We start from the raw sequence: 13362 nt of genomic DNA on the forward strand, positions 1-13362 counted from the left end.
AGAGAGAGAGAGAGAGTGACTGACAGGCAGACAGACAGATAGATAGATAGATAGATAGATAGATAAGAAGTAACATGGATATTTAACAGAATGTTAACTTGATAAATAAGATAAATAGATTGATGAAAAGGTCTAACTTTGTATTCGTTTCAATATCATGCATCAGCAGCAGCTATTTCTGCAAAACTTGGGCAAGGAACATGTGGTACTTCATAATGGATATTTGGTATTATATTGCCATCCTTATCACTTGTAATGTCTGTCGACTGTAAATAATAATAGTACATATCATTTATAATAAAGTTAAACAGAACAAATTTATCGAAGTTATGTTTGCTGCTAAATCATATTTCCAATTTTTCTTAAACTACTTTGGCATATTATTTGCATATCCATGAAGATGTAATTTGGAGGAATGGTGTATGTTGGGAAAAAACTGTGCTACAAGTTGATAGTAGAGAGTATATGAAGTAGTGTCAAGCTAATGAAGAATCTGGTGCAGTGAAGTGGCTCAACTAGAACTTCATAAATAAGGAAATCCACAGTAAAGGTCTATCTAAAAGGAGCATGGAAATCAGACATTAAATTGATAGGGAGAGGTGGAGCAATGATGATGATGATGGTGTTGTAGCAAACTCATTAGAGGCGGAGAGAGAATGTAAGTTCGTTTGCCCGAACGTGAGAAATTATTGATTTCTCATTGGTTAAAAATTACTGCCCATATACAAATTCTGAACTTCATTGAAGAAGTCTTTCACGGGGTTACGGTTCTATGATTCGTGTATGAGTAGTTATAAAAACCCTGATTTTCAGAAAACTCTCCAGTGATCGTTGGATTGCCACTCGAATCCACAACACTCACTCAAGTGATCGTTGGACCGCCACTCAAATCCACGACACTCACCCTCTTGAGTATTGGCTAATATTTATGCCATGTTCAATAGTGTTAATGATGATGATGATGATGATAATGAAGACAATGATGATGACAGTGGTATGGACAAGCATACATTTTTGATTTTTAACTGTTTATTGGACTCTGTAAATTCAGTAAAACACGTTTAGTAATGTGCTAGTACTAACGTTGACAATAATAATTCTTTATTCTACAGACACAAGGCTTGAAATTTATGGAGAGGGGTCAAGTTGTTTACATTGATCCAGTGGTCAACTGTTATTTATGTTATTAATGCCGAAAGGATGAAAAGCAAAGTCAACCTTGGAGGAATTTAAACTCAGAATGTTAAGCTGGAAAAAATGTTGTTAAGCATTTTGTCCAGCATGCTAATGATTCTGCCAGTTCACCACCTTCATAATGATGATAATGATAAAAACAATAACATAACAATTAATAATGATTACTATTGGTGGAGTGGAGGTGCAATGGCCTAGTGGTTAGGGCAGTGGACTCGCGGCTATAGGATCGTGGTTTCGATTCCCAGACCGGGCATTGTGAGTGTTTATTGAGCAAAAGACACCTAAAGCTCCACGAGGCTCTGGCAGGGGATGGTGGCGAACCCTGCTGTAATCTTCCACCACAACTTTCTCTCACTCTTACTTCCTGTTTCTATTGTGCCTGTAATTCAAAGGGTCAGCCTTGTCACACTGTGTCACGCTGAATATCCCTGAGAACTACGTTAAGGGTACACGTGTCTGTGGAGTGCTCAGCCACTTGCACGTTAATTTCACAAGCAGGCTGTTCCGTTGATCGGATCAACTGGAACCCTCAACATCGTAACCGACAACAACAACAACAACAACTATTGGTGGAAGGTAGAATCGACAGAGTAATCAACTAAATGGTTTGTCGTATTTAGTTACATCCCTTACAGTTCTAAGTTTGTCTCCTACTGAAGGTGACTTTTCCTTTCATCCTTTTTACTCAATGAAATATGAACCAGTTAAGTAATAAGTTCAAGTGAATGAAAGGATCCTTCCTCTGAAAATTTGTGGTCTTGTGCAAAGAGTGTGGGCAAAAATGCTTTGCAGTATTTATTCTGGCTATTTATGTTCTAAGTTCAAATCCCACTGAGGTTAACTTACCTTTTCATACTTTCACCATTATCACCATCATCATCATTCAATGTCTTGTCTGTTGTGGCATTGTTTCTATGGCTAGATGCCCCTCTGGGTGCTTTTTATGTGTCACCATCACGGTGACAGCACTGACATGGGTACGTTAATGTAGCACTAGCACATGTGCTTTTTAAGTGGCACTGGCATCTGATGGGACAAGCCTGACTGTGTGGAAGACAGCGATTTTACTTAGCTTGATATGTCTTATCAAATCACCACATCTCCTGGTCCCTTAAAATTTCCTCAGTGAGGCCCAGCATCCAAAGATCCTTTCTCACCATTTTATCTCATGTCTTCCTGGGCTGTTGTTGTTGGCACTCCGTCGCTTATGACGCCGAGGGTTCCAGTTGATCTGATCAACAGAACAGCCTGCTCATGAAATTAACGTGCAAGTAGCTGAGCACTCCACAGACACATGTACCCTTAACGTAGTTCTCGGGGATATTCAGCGTGACACAGTGTGACAAGGCTGACCCTTTGAATTACAGGCACAACAGAAACAGGAAGTAAGAGTGAGAGAAAGTTGTGGTGGAAGAGTACAGCAGGGTTCGCCACCATCCCCTGCTGGAGTCTTGTGGAGCTTTAGGTATTTTTGCTCAATAAACACTCACAACACCCGGTCTGGGAATCGAAACCGCGATCTTATGACCGCGAGTCCGCTGCCCTAACCACTGGGCCATTGCGCCTCCACCTTCCTGGGTACCCTCCACAATTAAAGCTCAGCACTTCTTTACATAGCTGTCCTCCTGCATACACAATGCAACTGTCCTCATAAAATACCAGTCAAAAATAGAATCAATTCAATTGACTAACCTTTCCCTAAAATTTCTGGTCTTGTGTCAAAATAAGAGGCAATTAAGGTAGTGGATCGCAAAATCAATATAATGGTGGATTAAATACATGTATTTAATTTTTAGTTCAATTCTTACTTAGTCATCTTTCTGGGACCATTAAAATAGGTACTACTCTAGTACTGAACTCAATTAAATAGACTATAAATGAAGGTAAGCTGAAAAGTTCATAAGCTGACTATGAAGGAGTGATGTTAGAGTTGTGAAACTTGGCATTTACTAATCTTAACTTTTCTTATTAATAACTGCATTGTTTCTTTCCATGTAAAGAACACTTCAAAAGTAATTCGTAGTAACTTCTCTTGAAAATGGACAAATTTTGGCATCATAGTGTTATCAAGTACTTGGACATTCATGCTGACATGGTTGCTATATTAGGGGAGGATGCTCCAGTTTTGTCAACAGTGGAAAAGTGAGCAGCTGAATTAAGAGAAACATCAGTCTTGAAGATGACTCAAGGTATGGACGTCCTACAACTGCCACCACCAAGGAAAACATTGACTGTGTTCACCACAAGGTGATGATGGATAACAGCATTTGACTATAAATCAAATAGTCAATATTATTAGCATATCTCATGAGAGAGTTGAGAATATTCTGCTTGGTGGGTGCCATGTTTTCTGATACCTGATCAAAAGCACATCAGGTTGATTACATCACAGGTGAAAATCTGACATTGTTTGAGGCAACTCCAGCTGGTTTCCTTGAGTTATTCCTAACTCAGAATGAGGGTTGGCTTCATCACTTTGAGTCAGAGACAAAGAGACAATCCATGCAATAGAAATAAACCTCCTCACCAACTCCAAAGAAGGCTAAAGTCATGGAAGGTGTTGGCCTCAGTTTTTTGGGGATGCAAAAGGCATTGTGTTTATTGATTATCTTCAAAAGGGCCACACTATCAATGGAGAGTACTATGGCAATTTTCTGAGGCAGTTACAATGGGCTATCAAGACCAAATGCCTAGGAGAGCTGATGAAAGGGTTTTGTTTCGTGAGGACAATGCTCCAGCACAAAAATCCTTGCTTTCAATGGCTGTTGTGCATGACTGTGGCTTTGAACTGGCTAACCACCTTCCCTATTTGGCCCCATCTGACTATCATCTGTTCCCCAATATGAAAAAACACTTGGCCAAGAAGCAGTATCACAGTGATGATGTCATGTCTGTTATTGATGTCTTTTTTTATCAACAAGATGAAAACTTCTTCACTAATGGGATCCAAATACTTCAACGCCAATGGAAGAAATGTGTGGACCACAAGAAAGACTATGTTGAAAAATAAACCTCATTTGGTCACATCCTATGAGAGTATTTTAGTCAGCCTGTGAACTTTCCAGCTGACCCTTGTACATTGCCCAAAATTCTGGAGATGTTTAACTGTGTTATAAAGTATTAAGTATGTATTGATACAATTTTTCAAGTAATTGGTAAATGAAATATTGAGACTTAACTGTTCCTTAAATATATAGATTCATTCTTAATTCATTTTGTGAAGAGAAGCATCACTATATATTAAACTGAAATTTCAAAACTACTTACACATAATTTGACTTGCATAGGCTGCTCTTTGGCAGGAAGATGGTTTGTTATCTGGAATTTAAATAAAAAGAAAGAAGAAATCAATAAAGTGTGGCATTTTGTTTCGATAAATTGATTAATTTAATGCTTCCATAACTCAGTAAGAAATTCTTTGGACATTCTTTGTATATCATAAAAGAAGTAGTACCTCCCTTTTAACACATATGTCATTGGAGGATTTAAGTTCATAATGACAGGTTAAAATACACCTGAACACCACAGTACTTAATACTAGACACTAGAAATATAAAAAGTAAATGTCCTCAAAATCCATAAAAAAAGAAGTTGTTCATAAGACAAGAAATTAACTCTGACCACTTCAAAGTGGGTGAAAGATAAATATCTTCTTGGCTAGGACATTAGTTTATGACAGTATACTTTTTGAATATCCTTGGCAAAGATCACCTTGTTGCAAGAATCTGGACCATCACCCCAGTTACCACTTTCTGTCCTTGGTTTTTCCTACATACATAAACTTGCAGAGATGTTTAGCTTAGGTGGGCATCAACCACTTCAATCTCACCTGCCTGAGAGCTTGTAATGGTCCAGGGCTCTGTTCCTAATCTTTTGACTAATGTATTAAGAATAATTAACATTTATAGAATAATAAGCTCAGGAAATGAAGCATATGAAGTAAAGTGTTCTTTCCTGATATGTCCTGAGATGTGAACTTATGATTTTTCTGTTTTCTTCTACCTTTCTTGTAATATATCAAAAGAAAAAAAGAATTGTCGTTTCCCTAAATGCAAATGGATAACTAGATCTTTATAAGTATAAGTCAATCAATACTGCTGAATCTTAACACTTTATAGGCCAAAGGGAAGCACTAATAACATCAACATTTTGTTCTAAGTGTTTAGAAACTAAATACAGTGGAGAAGTTTCTAGATATTTTACCAGATTCGCAGAAGGATTTAAGATCTGAACTCACTATAATAAGATAATGAAATATTTGTCAAATTTGCAATCCTTCTGGACTCAATAGCAATGAAGTGTACCTTAACAACATTCCTATTAGAGATAGATACATTGAACTGTTGAGAGTTACTTGCTTTTACCATGAACACAATAAGCATTGTGCAATTGATAATGGTATAAGCCATCAACTTGGTAAATACATTACTGTCCTGTTAAAGGAGCCAGTTACAACAATTAATGAAGAGAGTCAAAGGCTCTTACAAAATACAGAATCTGATATATTCAACACACAAATTAACTACCACAGTTTACAATGTTACGGATGAAATAAAGAGAAAAACTTACTTTATATGTTATTCCTGCATGGTGCATCATGCATGACTGTCTTTGTAGAGTCTGGCGTGTGTACATTTCATTCCTAAGGGCATTGTAGCTATACATCAGAAGAAGAAAGAGAAGTTAGTTGAATTTATTTAACATCAACATATCAACCAATACAAATTTAAAATAATATACCAATACATATTTTAAAATAAACAACTCCACCCAATGATCATTATATACAATGCCCTATAAATTCTAGATTCACAGCATACCTAGTGGTATCTATCTCCTCTCTAGCCATTGTTTACTTTTGGCTTCTCTGCAAGCTCTTCTGCCCTTTGACAGATTCTATTTTAAATTCTATTTGGCACCCATATACCCTCCTCATGTAATAAATTGGGTAGAGGGTACCAATTTTGTCACCAACCACTTAGCTGTGAATCAGATTGTACTGGGTTACATGCCACAAAATAATCTTTGGTTGGTGTATTGGTCATATATGGGTGGTGAATTCTCTGTCAATTTTAGCAATCAGCACTCATTTTCTCAACCAACTATATTTTTACTTGTGAAATTAATGTGTTAACAACTGAGTATTCCACAGCTATCTGTACCCTTAACACAATTCTTAGACTGATGCACTCAGCATGACATGATGTTGCAAGGTTCGACCTCTGAAATACAGGCACAATTCAGAAAGAGAGAGAGAGAGAAAAGAATCAAATTCAGTTCTGGACTGACACTTTATCTAGTGACTACCAGAGAAGGAAAGACAAGGTTGATCTCAGTGGGATTTAAACTCAGAGTGAAGGAAGCTGAAGCCAGTATCTTAAGGCAGAGGCTGCTATATGCTACTTAAATTCATTTGGTGACAATCTTGGATTCTAGAAAGTAGTATATAGAATTCATATCTTTCTAAAGTATATTAGTAATTGTTAGTAAAGTTATTTCAACTAAGAATCAAAACTTGAGTGCATATTTCACACACCAAGGAATATATTGTAATCCCAAGATACCAATAACAGATAAGTACCAATTCATAATGGTCATACTGGAAATATAATTAAACTGAAACTTTTGAGCTTAAGAAAATAGTCTCAAGTATACCTATGTTGGAGAATTTGGATCTTTTTCTCATAGAAATTTGTTTTGCTATACCCCATATCCGGTACATCAGTGAGTGTACTGAAAAAGAGTATTCAAAAAAGAAATTTTTTGTTATGAATTGTTTAAAATTTCATTACTTTATATTCAATAAAAAATATACTTATTATCATTTTATATGAATTTTAACTTGAAACTTTGGTGGAAGAACATGTCCCACAAGACACACACCACAGTTTCAGATGCAATAGAACCTAATCTATCTGAAGAAACCAGATTGTTTTACTTTGCCATTGTGAACTACTTCTCCATATTGATAGTCTTCAGAAATTGTAAAAGGATGTTGGAATCTTTGTACTGAGACTTTTATAGAGATGAATAAAGTTGATTGTAAATAAGAATAAATGCAGTAATACCTCAAAAATGCAAACTCTCAGGTGTCATATGTATGTATGTATGTATGTATGTATGTGTGGAGGCGCAATGGCCCAGTGGTTAGGGCAGCGGACTCGTGGTCATAGGATCGCAGTTTCGATTCCCAGACCGGGTGTTGTGAGTGTTTATTGAGCGAAAAACACCTAAAGCTCCACCATCCGGCAGGGGATGGTGGCTGACCCTGCTGTACTCTTTCACCACAACTTTCTCTCACTCATACTTCCTGTTTCTGTTGTACCTGTAATTCAAAGGGTCAGCCTTGTCACACTCTGTGTCACACTGAATATCCCTGAGAACTACGTTAAGGGTACATGTGTCTGTGGAGTGCTCAGCCACTTGCACGTTAATTTCATGAGCAGGCTGTTCCGTTGATCGGATCAACTGGAACCCTCGACGTCATAAGCGACGGAGTGCCAACAACAACAAATGTATGTATGTATGTATGTATGTATGCATGTATGCATGCATGCACTGAAAGAACAGTTGGAAGTTGATCCAGATCTTTTTTCGAAGGTCATCACTGGTGACAAAAAGCTGGTGCTACGGAATTTGTAGATGTGAAAGAGGAGGAGAAAAAAAAACAATGGAGGCGTTAAAAGGCATCACCTTGCAAGAGTTCCAGGACTGCTTTCAAAAGTGGAAAATGCATCTGAATAGTGGAAAATTGCTTCAAATGGAGAAAACTTTGAAGGTGATAAAAGTGTGTAAACATGTAAAACTAAGTGAATAAAATAATATTGCAAAATTGTGGTTTCTGTTGGGTACCCCCTTGTATGTATCGATGTATGTATATCTCTTTTACTTGTTTCAGTCATTTGACTGCGGCCATGCTGGAGCACCACCTTTAGTTGAGCAAATCGACCCCAGGACTTATTCTTTGTCAGCCTAGTACTTATTCTATTGGTCTCTTTTGTCGAACTGCTATCGGTTGTCAAGCAATGCTAGGGGACAAACACAGACACACACACACACACACACACATATATATATATATATACATATATACGACGGGCTTCTTTCAGTTTCCGTCTACCAAATCCACTCACAAGGCTTTGGTCGGCTCGAAGCTATAGCAGAAGACACTTGCCCAAGATGCCACGCAGTGGGACTGAACCCGGAACCATGTGGTTGGTAAGCAAGCTACTTACCACACAGCCATTATATATAAAAGTAGAATTTTATGCCATCCTGTTGATGAATCCATCTCTTTAAATCTTGCACTTCTAATAATCCTTTACTACCCATTACATATAAACTCTTCATTATAAGGTCTGAGTGATTACAGAACTTTCTGTCCATGATTGTATCTTCAATGATACACTAACTGCTAATTATTATATTAACCATACCAATGATCACAAACAACCACTCATATTCTCCTAAATTGACAGAACTTCACAATTAACAGTAATGTGAAAAATAAAGAAAACAACTCTACTCTTTTATTTGTTTCAGTCATTTGACTGCGGCCATGCTGGAGCACTGCCTTTAGTCGAGTAAATCAACCCCAGGACTTATTCTAGTAAACCTAGTACTTATTCTATCGGTTTCTTTTGCCGAACCACTAAGTTACGGGGACCTTAACACACCAGCATCGGTTGTCAAGCGATGCTGGGGGGACAAACACAGACATACAAACATATATATATATATACATATATACGATGGGTTTCTTTTAGTTTCCGTCTACCAAATTCACTCACAAGGCTTTGGTTAGCTCGAGGCTATAGTAGAAGACACTTGCCCAAGGTGCCATGCAGTGGGACTGAACCCAGGACCATGTCATTGGTGAGCAAGCTACTTACCACACAGCTACTCCAAGAAAATTTAAATAATTTTTCATGCTAATGAAGTTAAAGAATGAAACGTACCACTCCTTTATAATTTTATATTTTTTTCTTGGTTCAATCATGCGACTTTGTTCCAGGACTCTAATTTTCCGAAAAAGATCCTTGTTTTGTTCAATAAGCTAAAAATAAAATAAAGTTATTTACTTCGTAAAAATTACTTTTTAATTGCTGGGTCTGAGGGAAGAAGTGCTTATAGCTTTTGAAATGCCTTCAAGGGATTGGCACAGTTGACATCATTAACATTTTACATAAACTATCACAAGACAACACTTGCATGGAAATATAGGGAGAAAGTTAGAGAGTGTCAATGTTCTGAGGATGAAGAATTGGGTTTTATGCATGGTGCAGGGATGTTAAACAAAATATGGTAGATTAGGGGAAGACGAGAAAAGTGAGCTAAGAGTGACTGAGACTAGCCTAGCCAGCTTGCAGGGAGCAGTGACCATTTATTGTTGTTTGTTGGCACTCTGTCGCTTACGACTACGAGGCTTCCAGTTGATCCGATCAACGGAACAGCCTGCTCGTGAGATTAACATGCAAGTGGCTGAGCAGTCCACAGACACGTGTACCCTTAACGTAGTTCTCAGGGATATTCAGCGTGATACAGAGTGTGACAAGGCTGACCCTTTGAATTACAGGCACAACAGAAACAGGAAGTAAAAGTGAGAGAAAGTTGTGGTGGAAGAGTACAGCAGGGTTCGCCACCATCCCCTGCCGGAGCCTCATGGAGCTTTAGGTGTTTTCGCTCAATAAACACTCACAACGCCTGGTTTGGGAATCGAAACCGCGATCTTATGACCGCGAGTCCGCTGCCCTAACCACTGGGCCATTGCGCCTCCATGACCATTTATAGTAGCAGTAGAAAAGACAGAGAAAGGTGACAACATGTATGTAGGCCAGTGGCTGGAGCATATCTTAGATGTGGATAGAATTATATTGAAAAGGAGATAAAACAGAAAGTTATTCAATGGGTTATTAACTTCATTTGGGTATGTTTTGTTTGAATTTATAGCAAAACACTATTTTGATTGGTTAAAATTCTCTGGCTAACTTCAATTTCTATCTCTTGTTACATATTAGTGAAATAGTGAAGAAATATCAAGAGAAGGAGAATAAAGAAATGGATAAATTGGGAACACAAAGGGATAAACACTGTTTATTAAAAGTATGCACAGAATGGTCTAAGGATTGAAAAGGGAGGTAGGGAGGGAGAGGGGGGAGAAGAGAGAGGCAAGGAGGAGAAGGGGAGAGAAAGAGAGAGTAGAGAGAGCGAGAGAGGGGAGAGAGAGAGAAAGAGAGGGAGATAGAGAAAGAGAGGGAGAGAGAGAGGGAGAGAGAGAAAGAGAAAGAGAGGGAGAGAGAGAAAGAGAAAGAGAGGGAGAGAGAAAGAGTGCAAGAAAGAAAGAGTGAGAGAGAGAAAGAAAGGGGATGTAGGAGGGGGAGGGAGAGGTATGTGGGAGGAGAGGGAGGGAGAGGTATGTGGGAGGAGAGGGAGGGAGATATGGGAAGAGGAGGTTACTTAGCCCGTCTGTAATGCTTTCATGTGATTAGTTGAAGGGAAAGGTGAAGAGCGAAAAAAAGGTGAGAGAAAAAGAGGGTAAGGCAAAGAGTGAGAGGGAAAGCGGGAGAGTGTTGTGTATTAGGTCTATAAAATTGTGCATAAAGTATATAAAGTGTATATATATATATAAAGTGCATTATGTAGTCATCATATTCCAATTTCCTTCACTTTTCAATGATTAGCAGATGAGTGACTATCTTTTGATACAGACAGAACACAGGCTATGCTATCAGGTTTTTTGGATTAAGTTTTCAGAAATAATCTTATATTTCGTATGTGTATTTGGTGTGCAAGATTCTTGATGTGGATACGTGTATTGAAAGAAATACAATTAAACCTTGGGAGAGGCATTATGCCGGTAATAAACACACGCACTGGTTCAGTCCTTTATTAATTTATAAACAGTATATAGTTTTTTGTTAAATCATTTCATTGCACTCTTGCAATCTATCAGCATAATGCCTCTCCCAAGGTTTAATTGAATAATCTTATAAGTTTACCATTAATTTTGTGAAATATTCATGGGTCGGTCCCACTAGTTATTATAAATATACTTATTTTTGGTATGTAAAAATGTGTAAACATCATAGAATGGTAGAAAACTCCCATTTTCATTTCTCAGTAGAAGCATTGCATTTATTTCCCTAACTTCCAAATCAGACAAGAACATATCTATTACAGGTACCAGGCCTGAAATTTTGGGGAAAGGAATAATCAATTGTATTGGTACCAATACTTGACCAGTACTCTGTTTTATTATCATTAAGAATTTGAAAGGCACAATTGACCTTAATGAGATTCAAACCTGAAACAAACAGCCAGAAGAAATACTGTAAGGCATTTTCTCCAACATTCTAAGAATTTTGTCATTCCATCTCTTGGCAAATTAAATAAACAATGATCTCAAATTTTGGCACAAACTAGCAATTTTAGAGAGAGGGGTTTAGTCAATTACATAGACCCCTGTGCTGAACTGATACCTATTTTATCAACCCTGAAAGGACAAAAGGCAAAGACTACCTTGGTGGAATTCAAAGTCAAAACGTAAAGAGCTAAAAGAAATGTTATTAACATTGTTGTTGGAAATTTCTGAATGAAATGCTACTAATATTTCTGATGTGTTAACATTTCTGACAGCTTGCTGCTCTGAATTAAATGAATAGTGATTTCATTATACACAAACCTAAATCCAAAGGCTTGGATGAATATCCCCTCAGTTCTGGAGCTGGCAGGATTATCCAAAAGTGATGGGAAGAGACCAGATGGGAAGAGACCAGATGGAAAGAAACCAGATTATCCCTGGATAATAGGGAGGTGCTTCATCTGGGACACCAAGGTCTGTGACTCTTTTGTTCCTTCCCTTATCCTGGATACTGTGGTAAATGGGAGGGTCACTGCTTCCATAGCCAAATGAAACAAAACTCTGTAGTATTGGGACCTGGCAGTGAACTATCTCTTCGAGCCTGAGGCGTTTGAGAAATTCAGAAGGACTGGGCCATTAATGGTGAAGTTCTTGTCATCGTTGGCAACTCCCCTCACTAAGGTGTCAGATGATGCCTGTGAGGGTGCTTAGCTTTTCCAATGCCTTAGCCTCACCATTGCTCATGGTAATGCTGTGAACATGCTGGCTTGCTTCAGTAGGCTCCGTCAAACCTTGTGGTGTGTGACCATCTGAAACTCCTGGTGCTGCATTGATGTTTTTTCTTTCTTTTCTTTCGCCCCATTTTTTTGTCTTTCTTTTGTATCATATATGTATCATATACATGTGTGTTATATATGTAATAATACTTACATTATTACTTATTGTCAAACAGACATTACAAACTAAAAAAAAAATTATAAAATAATATAATTATGTATAATATAATTGATACGGAATCCCCATCATGTTTATGAAAATATAATTGATACTGAATCCCCACCAAGTTTAACCCTACATCTTCATTGAAATACCTTATCCATGTCATTTTGAAGTTTTAGGTTCTGCATTTGTAAAGCCATTTTTTCCTTGTTAAATTTCTCCATAAATTCAATTTTCTTTTGAAATGCCTGTAAACGAAATTTACTCTTTTATATTTCACTCTGAAAAATCATTTTTAAACATACTTCTTCAATTGGTTGTACATACTGATATGGGCTAAACGGTATACAAAATCAGAACTTTACTATCATTGTAACACATTATATAATACTACCTATGCCTGATACCTGATTTGTTTCCCACATTCCAAATCTTTTACTTTTTTTACATTCTCTACACTGTGTGTCTTCTAGTGTCAACTTATTGCTTTTTTCTATTGCAGCAGGTGTCATCCAACTATAATACAGTTGAATAATTTCATTTGAAAACACTAGCTTAGCAACTTTACAGGGTTGGATCTTTTCAAATGTTGAATAGTAGTTATTTTGAAGAAAGAAAGGGATATATTCTGTTAATGTATCATATGCTTACAATGTGATCCCATACTAAATATATATCTTAATAAAACATATATATATCATCATCATCATCATCATCATCATCGTTTAACGTCCGCTTTCCATGCTAGCATGGGCTGGACGATTTGACTGAGAACTGGTGAAACCGGATGGCAACACCAGGCTCCAATCTAATTTGGCAGAGTTTCTACAGCTGGATGCCCTTCCTAACGCCAACCACTCAGAGAG

General features: G+C 37.5%; 1 protein-coding gene across 3 annotated transcripts in view; it reads right to left on the reverse strand.

Moving 5' to 3' along the window:
* LOC106884044 (serine/arginine repetitive matrix protein 1) overlaps positions 1-13362 on the reverse strand; it is an 82646-nt gene that overhangs the window by 3195 nt on the left and 66089 nt on the right. For all 3 annotated transcript variants that reach the window (XM_052978539.1, XM_052978538.1, XM_052978537.1), the window contains 6 exons: positions 12649-12744; positions 9156-9253; positions 6853-6930; positions 5767-5854; positions 4465-4515; positions 138-266 (listed from right to left, as the gene is read on the reverse strand). In XM_052978539.1, coding sequence (XP_052834499.1) covers positions 156-266; positions 4465-4515; positions 5767-5854; positions 6853-6930; positions 9156-9253; positions 12649-12744 — 522 coding nt within the window. In that variant the 3' untranslated portion in view covers positions 138-155. The remainder of the gene's footprint in view (positions 1-137; positions 267-4464; positions 4516-5766; positions 5855-6852; positions 6931-9155; positions 9254-12648; positions 12745-13362) is intronic.

This window comes from Octopus bimaculoides, chromosome 2 (genome assembly GCF_001194135.2).
Source record: "Octopus bimaculoides isolate UCB-OBI-ISO-001 chromosome 2, ASM119413v2, whole genome shotgun sequence".
NCBI classification, from domain to species: Eukaryota; Metazoa; Mollusca; class Cephalopoda; order Octopoda; family Octopodidae; genus Octopus; species Octopus bimaculoides.